The following is an 11,775-nucleotide window of genomic DNA, read 5'->3' as shown; positions in this document are numbered from 1 at the left end:
TTTATACCAACTCTAAATAAAACCACGCATGTACAGTACTAGATAAAAATAGTTCATTTTGGTTGAGCGTAAAGATTGAAACACTTCACAGGGGATTTATGGGTGTGAACTGATGTCTCTCTGGGTGGTCTGTTTCCTCCAACAGGAAATAATTGTCCAGATTGCTTTCTGCACAGCATGTGACCATGAATGAATGAATGAATTGAACAAGACGTTAATATAATCATTAACCATCATTTTATATATATAAAATATATATTTGAAAGAAATGCATAATATATATGAATGAAATATATATATATATATAATATATATATATATATACACTCTAAAAAAAAGGTTCTATATGGCACCAAAAATGGTTCTTGGCTCGTAATCATAGGGGAACCTTTTTAAGTGCTATATAGCACCAAATTTGGTGCTTCAGAGGTTCTTCAGAGGTTCTTTGACTAAGGTGCTATATAGCACCGCTACCATATACAGAACATGTTAAGATATGGTGCTATATAGCACCAAAAGTGGTTCCTCTATGATTATGATGAAGAACCATTTTTTGTGCCATATAGAACCTTCTTTTTTTGAGTGTGTGTATATATATATATATATATATATATATATATATATATATATATATATATATATATATATATATATATATATATATATATATATATATATATATATATATATATATATATATATATATATATATATATATATATATATATATATATATATATATATATATATATATATATAATCTCATCACACATTTTTCTTGCTGAATCTATACCATATCACAGCCTCACTGCATTGATTGTTGTGTGACAGACTCTCTCTGGGTTTGGGTGGACACAAACTCAAGCCCATTTTTAGTTTTTCTGGAGCTGTGAAGGAAACTCCTCCTCTAACCGAGCCCACATTCCTTCTTGGACCGTTTTTCCAAACGTGGGAGGATGTGGAGAGAGTGAGTGAGTGTGTGTGTGTGTGTGTGTGTGTGTGTGTGTGTGTGTGTGTGTGTGTGTGTGTGTGTGTGTGTGTGTGGAGGAGATGAGAGAAGAGGGGAGGAGAGCAACTGAGAAACAACACAGGACTTCTTGAGGCAAAAGTTTTCAGACGATTTGTTGGTACGAGAACACAAGGTAAGCTGAATTTCTTCAACATTAGTATGTATTATCACTCTTAAAAATAATACTTCCAGACTTTTTAGAGACTGATGTTACTGGTGCATAAACAACCTAGAAGATAATCACGTTTAGGCTACTTTAATGCATGAGAACCAATACGCTCACCTTAAGACCTAAAAGTCACATCAAGAATATTTAATAAAAAAAAAACGCGATAAAATAGTTGTCCTGAACATTGTGCTGAAGATCCGAAGAGTCAAAGTATTTGTTCTCTGAGACATTCTTCTGTTTATTTGTTCATATATAGAACAATCCATAAAAATATAAGATGCAACCAAAAAGATTATGTAATCATTCGTACAAAACTATCCAATATTTGTCTGTTCTGGTCTGTCGGAGCGTCCGGTGTGATGCGTTTCTGTAGCTTTTATGATTGGTAATCACAGCTCCTCTGCAGTTTAAGAGCATCTTAGTAAAGTCTCGCATGGCAGACAGAGCGACTAAAGAGAAGGAACTGTCCGAATCTTTGCCAGGAACTCCTAACGAGCAGCTCCTGCATGTAAACATGGAGAGGTGGGGCTGTTTTAATGAAAACCATGAGTTGGAGAATGTTGACTAAATACGTAATCTTACGGCCACCACAAAGGGCCTCTTGGTCTCTGTTTTGGAAAGAGATCTTACATGCGGTGTGAGTTATTTTCACTGCTCAGTAGTGACATAGAAAGTGTGGAATCTTGGGATCGGTTTGTGTCCTTAGCCATCCCGATCCGTCACACAGTCCTTAGTTATGAATGGAAGTTTTGTTGAAGTCTCCATTCATCTTATGGATGGAAAAGTCATGGAACGTTTGTGGTATGGCCATGTTTTGCGTCTTGGAAACATTATGATGCAAAAGCGTCTAGCAGTGAGGTGAAAATTCATTTATAGGTATGATGCCAGTGAAGTATTATTACAGCGCATGAATCAAAGTTCACACGCAAGTCCTACATTTTCCCCTGGAAAGATGCTGTCAGCAAATGGCATTATTTTGATCAAGTAAACTTCCTCATGAAGCCTCTCATGAGCCAAGAACATTTCCAGAGAGCCTCTAGTATTTGGCATCATACACACTACCCTTGGAAAAATGTATCAGTAAGATTTGTTTTTTACATTAATATGTTTATTCAGCAATGATTCATCAAATTGATCACTAAAGACATTTGTTACAAAAGGTTTCTTTTTAAAAACAATGCTGTTCTTTTGAACTTTCTATTCATCAAAGAATCCGGAAAAACCAAATGTATCACAGTTCCCACATCGACAATAATCAGAAATGTTTCTTGAGGAGCAAATCAGCATATCAGAATGATTTGTGAAGGATCATGTGACACTGAAGACTGGAGAAATGATGCTGAAAATTCAGCTTTGATCACAGGAATAAATTACATTTTAAAATATATTCAGATAGAAAACTAAGCTCGTTTCCACCACAGAATAAAACAATTTAAAAGAATTATTGCGACTTTGTATCTTGTAATTCTGACCTTTATTTATTTATTTATTTATTTATTTATTTGTTTATTTGTTTATTTGTTTATTTATTTATTTATTTATATATATATATATATATATATATATATATATATATATATATATATATATATATATATATATATATATATATATATATATATATAATATATATATATATATATATATAAACTAGCAATTTTGAGTTATAAAGTCGCAATTCTGAGAAAAAAGTCAGTCTTTTTTTCTCTGACTTTATAATGTGCAATTGTGACTATATGTCTCGCAATTCTGTCTTTATCTCGCAATTGGGACTAGATGTTTCTCAATTCTGACTTTATAACTCGCAATTGTGACTTTATAACTCGCAATTCTGACTATATGTCTCGCAATTCTGACTTCAAAAATCGCAATTGTGACTATATGTCTCACAAATCTGACTTTATATCACGCAATTCTGACTGTTTCGCAATTCTGACTATATGTCTCGCAATTCTGACTTTATAACTCGCAATTGTGACTATATGTTTAGCAATTCTGACTTTATAACTCGCAATTGTGACTATATGTCTCGCAATTCTGACTTTATAACTCGCAATTGTGACTATATGTTTAGCAATTCTGACTTTATATTACGCAATTGTGACTATATGTCTCGCAATTCTGACTTTATAACTCACAATTCTGACTGTCTCGCAATTCTGACTTTATATCACGCAATTCTGACTATGTCTCGCAATTCTGACTATGTCTCGCAATTCTGACTTTATATCACGCAATTGTGATTATATGTCTCGCAAATTTGACTTTATAACTCACAATTGTGACTGTATGTTTAGAAATTCTGACTTTATATTACGCAATTGTGACTATATGTCTCGCAATTCTGACTTTATAACTCACAATTCTGACTGTCTCGCAATTCTGACTTTATAGCACGCAATTCTGACTATGTCTCGCAATTCTGACTATGTCTCGCAATTCTGACTTTATATCACGCAATTGTGATTATATGTCTCGCAAATCTGACTTTATATCATGCAATTGTGACTGTTTCGCAATTCTGACTTTATAATTCACAATTGTGACTGTCTCGCAATTCTGACTTTATAACTCACAATTGTGACTGTCTCACAATTCTGACTTTATATCACGCAATTGTGACTGTCTCGCAAATCTGACTTTATAACTCACAATTCTGACTATATAACTCGCAATTGTGACTATGTCTCGCAATTCTGACTTTATAACTCACAATTCTGACTATATGTCTCGCAATTCTGACTTTATATCACGCAATTGTGACTATATGTCTCGCAATTCTGGCTTTATTACTCGCAATTCTGACTATATGTCTCGCAATTCTGACTTTATAACTCACAATTCTGACTATGTCTCGCAATTCTGACTTTATAACTCGCAATTCTGACTATATGTCTCGCAATTCTGACTTTATAACTCACAATTCTGACTAGGTCTCGCAATTCTGACTTTATAACTCGCAATTGTGACTGTCTCGCAATTCTGGCTTTATTACTCACAATTGTGACTATATGTCTCGCAATTCTGACTTTATAACTTGCAATTCTGACTTTATAACTCGCAATTGTGACTGTCTCGCAATTCTGACTTTATATCATGCAATTGTGCCTGTCTCACAATTCTGACTTGATAACTCGCAATTGTGACTGTCTCGCAATTCTGACTATGTCTCGCAATTCTGACTTTATAACTCGCAATTGTGACTGTCTCACAATTCTGACTTTATAACTCACAATTCTGACTATGTCTCGCAATTGTGACTTTATATCACGCAATTGTGACTTTATAACTCGCAATTCTGACTATATGTCTCGCAATTCTGACTTTATAACTCACAATTCTGACTATATGTCTCGCAATTCTGACTTTATATCACGCAATTGTGACTATATGTCTCGCAATTCTGGCTTTATTACTCGCAATTCTGACTAAATGTCTCGCAATTCGGACTTTATAACTCACAATTCTGACTATGTCTCGCAATTCTGACTTTATAACTCGCAATTCTGACTGTCTCGCAATTCTGACTTTATTACTCGCAATTGTGACTATATGTCTCGCAATTCTGACTTTATAACTTGCAATTCTGACTTTATAACTCGCAATTCTGACTGTCTCGCAATTCTGACTTTATATCATGCAATTGTGCCTGTCTCACAATTCTGACTTGATAACTCACAATTGTGACTATGTCTCGCAATTCTGACTATATGTCTCGCAATTCTGACTTTATAACTCGCAATTGTGACTGTCTCGCAATTCTGACTTTATAACTCGCAATTGTGACTATGTCTCGCAAATCTGACTTTATAACTCGCAATTGTGACTATGTCTCGCAATTCTGACTTTATATCACGCAATTCTGACTTTATATCACGCAATTCTGACTATGTCTCGCAATTGTGACTTTATATCACGCAATTGTGACTTTATAACTCGCAATTCTGACTATATGTCTCGCAATTCTGACTTTATAACTCACAATTGCGACTGTATACCACGCAATTCGAAGAAAGTTAAGAATTTCGAGATTCTTTTTTCTTAAATTTTTTTATTTTTATTCAGTGGCGGAAACAAGCTTCCATAGAAGACAGTTCTTTTAAATATTAATATTACACAGTATTACTGTAAATTTTGTACTGTATGGGATGCATATTCACATCCGATAGAACCAGAGAAAATGTATCTTTCCGTTTGTTTAGTCTCTGTTTAATTAAAAGCTGGAGATCAGACACAGACTGTATGTTTACACAGCGCTGCTAATGTCGGCCACATCAGAGGCCTTTTAAACACACTGATAAAATCCCAAATGATTCCTCATTTTTCTTTGTGAGTAAATGAGACTGAGATGGAAGTTTTCAAACAGAACTTTTTTTTCTTCCACCGACAGGATCCACCAAAATGGCTTTCCTGTTGATGTTTGTGACCATCCTGCATTTGGTCACCCTGGCCATGCTTTTCATTGCCACCATGGAGAAGGTTAGTCAGAATTCACAAACATCAGTACTGCAACACATCTGCCCTACTGTATGCATATTTGTAGTCTGAAATATGTATAGTCTTAAAATTGTAGTCTGAAGTCTTCTGCTCTATATTTTAATGTAAATATTATAATGTAAATCACTGGAGATAAAGTGAAGCTCGTTTTCCAAAAATTGTGAACCATTTTAACAAATTAAATTTGAGAAATTCAAATTTTTATAAAGCATCTTCACATCATTACATTTTTACGTTTGTAAATAAAAACGGAAAACTTTGTATGCGTTTTGGCCATTTATTTAGACGACAATGGTGCTTTGGTGGCCTGAAAACGCAAGCTATTGAAAACGGGTTTCAAAGTGCAAGTTTTTGAAAACGATACCGTTATCGTCTCCATGTAAACTACAAAAACGCGAAAACTGTGACATCATGTGTATGCATATTATGTGTTCAGTCTGTAGGCGCATAGTGTTTCTTTACAAAGCAACATCGCCATCTATTGGACTGACAGTATAATAAAGCGTTTTTAGTTGTTTTCACTGATCCGTGTGAACGGGATCGTTTTGACGTTGTCGTCTGTGCACAAAAAAACATACCCTTATGCATTGTTTTATACTGAACTTTTTTATCTATAAAAATAAAATGTAGTTCTTGTTTTAATCAGTCATTTATTATTTATTTATTATTCTTTTTCTAGTCCTGGTGGTCTTGGGGAGACATAGAGAACACAGACCTCTGGTACAAGTGCACTTATGACAACGCCACAGAAACCTGGTTATGTGCATCTGTCAGCGAGAACGGTGGGTAACTAACACTCATAAACACATTTTAAACCGTATAAGGTAAGGCTATTAAACAGCAGTCCGAGTTTTTGTTAATACAATACAGTTGATATGAGCCACCACGGTCATCAAAATATAGAAAATAGCACCAAGTGAAAACAAAATGGTATTTTGGGTTAAGGTTATGGAAACTACGTTTACCATGGTAAATACACAATACAAACATGAACTGTTATAAAATCAAATGGACACCGATTCTGATGAGTGGAATGAACAGATGCATACAAATCCTTCCTAGATAACACACACAATGTACCAGTTACGTAATTTATTGGTACTTTTTGGTATTTTCGTGATTTTGTAATTGACAACGCAACTATGGCATTGCATGCTTGTAATTTAATTTGCTCTTTATATAAATTGAAGTGATTTACACTGCGCCTCTACATATGCACATCGCGTTATGTGATGCCTTCGTTCAACATCGGAACACATATGAATCCGAGAGCTTTCTGACCCCACATAGACAGCAACACAACGACCACTTTCAAGACCCAGAAAGGTAGTAAAGACATCATTAAATAGTCCATATGACTCCAGTGGTTCAACCTTAATGTTATGAAGCGACGGAAATACTTTTTGTGTGCAAAAAAAAAAAAAAAATTAATTCAACAATCTTCTCTTCCGTGTCAGTCTCCTCCGTGATTCACGTAAGCACTACAACGCATGAATGTGGTGCTCAGCCAATAGTGAGCCGCCGTTCTGCCATAGAACCTGGAAGCTCTACACATGACCAACACATCCCTGAAGTGTCTGCAGAGACCGTGTCAATTAGACTCCCCCCTAAAATTGGCTCATCGACATGGCATCTAGGGCTGGGCGATATATCGCATGACATTGTTAGGCGCATCTCGTCAGTAAAGCCGGTTCCTTGATTAGTAGTAAATCGCCATCACCTGCTTTCAGATGGAGCGGCATTTACTACACAGAGCCGTAGTTCACTGACAAGCGGAGCCATATCGCATTAATTATCGCAGGCGATACGTCCGTGATAATTAATGCGATATGGCTCAGCTTGTCAGTGAACTACGGCTCTGTGTAGTAAATGCCGCTCCATCTGAAAGCAGGTGATGGCGATTTACTACCAATCAAGGAACCGGCTTTACTGACGAGATGCGCCTAACAATGTCATGAGATATATCGCCCAGCCCTAATGGCATCCTCAATAAACCCGTCTCCGGCGTGATGACTCCGATCTTTCGAATATTCCTATTTAATATTTGCCTCATCGACATGGCATCCTCAATAATCCCGTCTCGGGCCTGTTGCGTCCGATCATTCGAATATTCCGATCTAATATAACTTTTGACCTGTAATGTTGGCAGAATAATAATCATACACTGTTTGTTAGTTGGCCAGAGAAGAACTGGCACCCTGACTGAGCCTGGTTTCTTCCTAGGTTTATTTTTCTCTATTAGGCCACCTGATGAGTTTTGGTTCCTTGCCACTGTCGCCTTTGACTTGGCTTGCTCAGTTGTGGACACAAAATATTCAACTATATTGCTGATCTGCCCGCATTGTCACTAGGCCTATATGATAATTGAAATGATAACATCACCATTTTCTCCGGAGCGGCTGTACAGCCGAAACAAATTCTGTTGCATTATTTTCCTGTTTAACACTGTGAAGCTGCTTTGAAACAATCGGTCAAAAGTTGACTTGACTTGACACTGTGAAAAGCCTAACAACATGAATAGCGTAAGAGAGTGACAAGGAGAGACATTGTTGAATTTTTTTTTTTTTGCGCACAAAAAGTATTCTCGTCGCTTCATAAAATGAAGGTTGAGTCACATGGACTATTTTAAAGATGTCTTTACTAGCTTTCTGGGCCTTGAAAGTGTTAATAATGTTGCTATGAGCTCTCGGATTTCATCAGAAATATCTTCATTTGTGTTCTGAAGATGAACGAAGGTCTTATGGGTTTGGAACAACATGAGGGTGAGGAATTAATGACAGAATTTTCTTTTTTTTGTGAACTAACCCTAAACTGCGTCCAACAGAAGAGTCAACAGCGCTCACATCATAGACTGTAAAAAAATGTCTTTCAAAATAAAAGTCTCACATTAGAAAAACATTTATAATCATGTTATTTTGTTGTTTCTTTGACTGCACACTCACCAGGTGAGAAACACTGCTCTTCATGTCTACTGAGGCTGACTAATAAGTAGTGTTGTAGTCAATACCATCTAATCCGAGACCAAGACCAATGTGTGTTGAGACCAAGACAAGACCAGACCAGCACTCCTTAAATTCATAGAGATCCACGTTACCACCTGAGAAATGACTTATAACTTATAATAAATGACTTAAATAAATATAATTAGAATAAGATACTATATAGAACTGTTACCAATCAAATTAAATAATTAACAAAATTAGTATTTGCGCTACAGAGGTGGTACAGAAGATGCATCTGAATTGGTAAATAACAAATGCATAAATAATGTTGAGAATAATGTGTTTTTTTTTTTTTTTTTTTTTTTAATATTGCATGTTTGTTAAAGCAATATCATGTTTGCAGTCATGCTCAAATTTGTGAAAACCACTTCATTGCGATATTGGTTGATTATATCACATGTTATAAATCCAGATCTCATACAATAACTTTTTGCAAAATGAGCATTTGTATACATTTTTGGTCATCATTCAATTCTGAATCTGCACAATAAATAAATCAAATTAGAAATAAGTTATTAATTGCATCTGAAGCAGTAAGTTTTACATCCAATCACAATAATGATGTTCATTAATAAATCAGGCAATGCACTGGCAATTTAGTAATATCCCAGCAGTTGTGGTCTTGAAACAAAATCACAAGTCCTCTTAGTCTGAGACCGAGAACAAATGTGGTCGAGACCAAGACAAGAAAGCCTTTTGAAGAAAGTCAAAAAAGGTCTTAAAACCGGTCTTGAGTACTACAACACTAATTATAAATGACTATTTGTGACTATTTTTCTCTCTCAGAATGGCTGCAGTCAGTCCAGGCCCTCATGATATTATCTGTAGTGCTTTCTTCCATCTCCTTCATGGTGTTCCTCGGACAGCTCTTTACCATGTCCAAAGGAGGGCTTTTCTACTTCACTGGTCTGTGTCAGTGTTTTGCAGGTAAGCGGTTTCTTCAATTAAGTCATAGGTAGGCAGAACATTGATGTCAAGATATCATTCCCTATATAGTACCATATGTGCTGCCCCCTTGTGGCCACTTTCTATTCTCACTCCATTCGCCCCCTCCACACTCACAGGTGTTGCAGCATTTGCGGCTGTTCTTATCTACACCTTTCAAAGGAGCGAGATTCTTCAAGATGTTCGGGAACTGAAAATGGGTCATTTCGGCTACTGTTACATTCTAGCCTGGGTCTGTGTGCCACTTTTACTTATTAGCGGCGCACTTTATGTGCATCTGCGCAAACGAGCCTGATTTTCTGTTTAAAGGGATAGTTCACCCAAACATGAGAATTTTGTCATCATTTACTCACCTTCAAGTTGTTCCAAACCTGTATGAGTTTCTTCTGTTGAACACCAAAGAAGATATTTGGAAGAAAACCAGACATTTGACGGCCCCCATTGACTTCCATAGTATTTTTGTTCCTATGGAAGTCAATGGGTGCCGTCAACTCGGTGATGCAGCAGTTTAGTCTGCTATGAGATTATATATGCTTATGGCTGTTTTTAGGTGACCCAGTTTATGATACATGGCTTATTGTTATTTGTAATTTATTACTAGTTTGTAGGACCAAACTCCCAACACATGCTTTGCTGCTTTTGGGAAGTTGCATCAACATTTTCTGTATTTTCCCATAGTGAGGAAACTGCTTCAAGTTTGATGCGGATAGTGGGATTTAAATACCAAATGCTTTTTATAATCATGCGTTAAGAAAACTGGAGTCTTTCAGATCAGTTTGTAGGAAACCCAAAATGTCAGAACTGGAAACCTTGCTTTCCCCCCAATGTTGAATATGTGTCTTTGAACTATGTTTTTTTTATGTATGCAAACTCTATAAATAAAATATTTAAAAAAAATCACAACAGTAGTTGTTCACTGAAAAAAAAATAATAATAATAATACATTTTAAGTACAATCAGCTTGGACTGTCACCCCCCTTTTTGAGAATACACATGAAAATGCATTATCCAAACTTAAAGGGCTGTAATTCAAGAACGCTTTGGAATATAGACCAAAGTTTGGTCTTGTTTGAAAGACACTCTGCAGATCAAAGCAATTCAAAATATGAAAGTGTGAAAAAGTTATATAAGTTTAAATTTACTGTAAATGAAAAATACTGTACTAAATATTTTTTTTCATATAAAATATATATTTTACAAAAAATGTTTTACTATAAAATTACTATAAAATCAAAGCCATACGTCTAACCAAGTTGTGTTCCAAATTTGAAGTTGATATCACCAAAATTGAAGTCCCCATGAGATTTTGTTTCGGCGCTATACCAAAAATAGCCACCGGACGTCATTCAAATCCCATTAATTGTTTTTTTGATGCATTTTCCTGTAAATGTCTGTCCAAATGTCACTTCCATCACAAAACAGTCACCAAATATAGACCCTTGAGACTCAGACATTATCGACAATATGTGTTTTGTCAAAATTGGAAAAGATTTAGATTATAAAGTAGTTAAAATAATTGTTGTAATATGAAACATGACACCGCCCACTAGGGAGAGGAGCCCGCTAGAATAATTTAGAGTAGCGTTTCCATGGTAACACAATGTCCGATTTCAAAACGGTTTTGAGTTTGTAAGCTTTCAAATGATACCTAATTTATGATAATTACTTAAATATATGATACGAAAAAAGGCGATCAAAAAAGGAGCACCAGGCGTACATTAAACTGACTTTAAAAAATGAGTTGAATCTTGTATAACAAAAAAGTTGACTTATTTTGATTTTAAAAACATATGTTGTCATAACTTATTGATCATATAATTTGTTACAGTGTAGGTTAGTGTAAACAACACTTAGTGTTGTTAAAGTATTTCAGCACAAATAAACAAAAAAGAAGAATAATGCCACAAAAATGCAGCATTTCAAGTGGGATCGACAATTGTACACTAGAAACTTGTGAGTTATGTTCACATGAGCTTAAATCAGTAATTAGTAACAATCTGCACTGCTAATTGAAAATACTCAAATATTCAATCGAGCTGCTCTAATAAATGGATACCATTGCGTTTGGTTGTTGTGTACATGTTTTATCAGCATGTCAACATACCACATTCTCTGATTCGAAAAGCACTGTTGGTTCTGTCTAAGGGACAAAA

At 35.4% G+C, this 11,775-nt stretch overlaps 1 protein-coding gene across 1 annotated transcript; it reads left to right on the top strand.

Moving 5' to 3' along the window:
* Positions 1 to 948: 948 nt before the first annotated feature.
* Positions 949 to 11,498, top strand: emp3a (epithelial membrane protein 3a (MAM blood group)). The gene is made up of 5 exons (XM_079844301.1): positions 949 to 1,142; positions 5,569 to 5,657; positions 6,355 to 6,457; positions 9,464 to 9,604; positions 9,742 to 11,498. Exons 2-5 carry the CDS (start codon positions 5,580 to 5,582, stop codon positions 9,915 to 9,917), a joined length of 498 nt encoding a protein of 165 aa, XP_079700427.1. The 5' UTR covers positions 949 to 1,142; positions 5,569 to 5,579; the 3' UTR covers positions 9,918 to 11,498.
* Positions 11,499 to 11,775: the final 277 nt, after the last annotated feature.

This window comes from Gobio gobio, assembly GCF_949357685.1.
Source record: "Gobio gobio genome assembly, chromosome: 19".
Taxonomy (NCBI): domain Eukaryota; kingdom Metazoa; phylum Chordata; class Actinopteri; order Cypriniformes; family Gobionidae; genus Gobio; species Gobio gobio.
The sequence above is the reverse complement of the archived record's forward strand: the minus strand, read 5'-3'. Positions and strand labels throughout refer to the sequence as shown.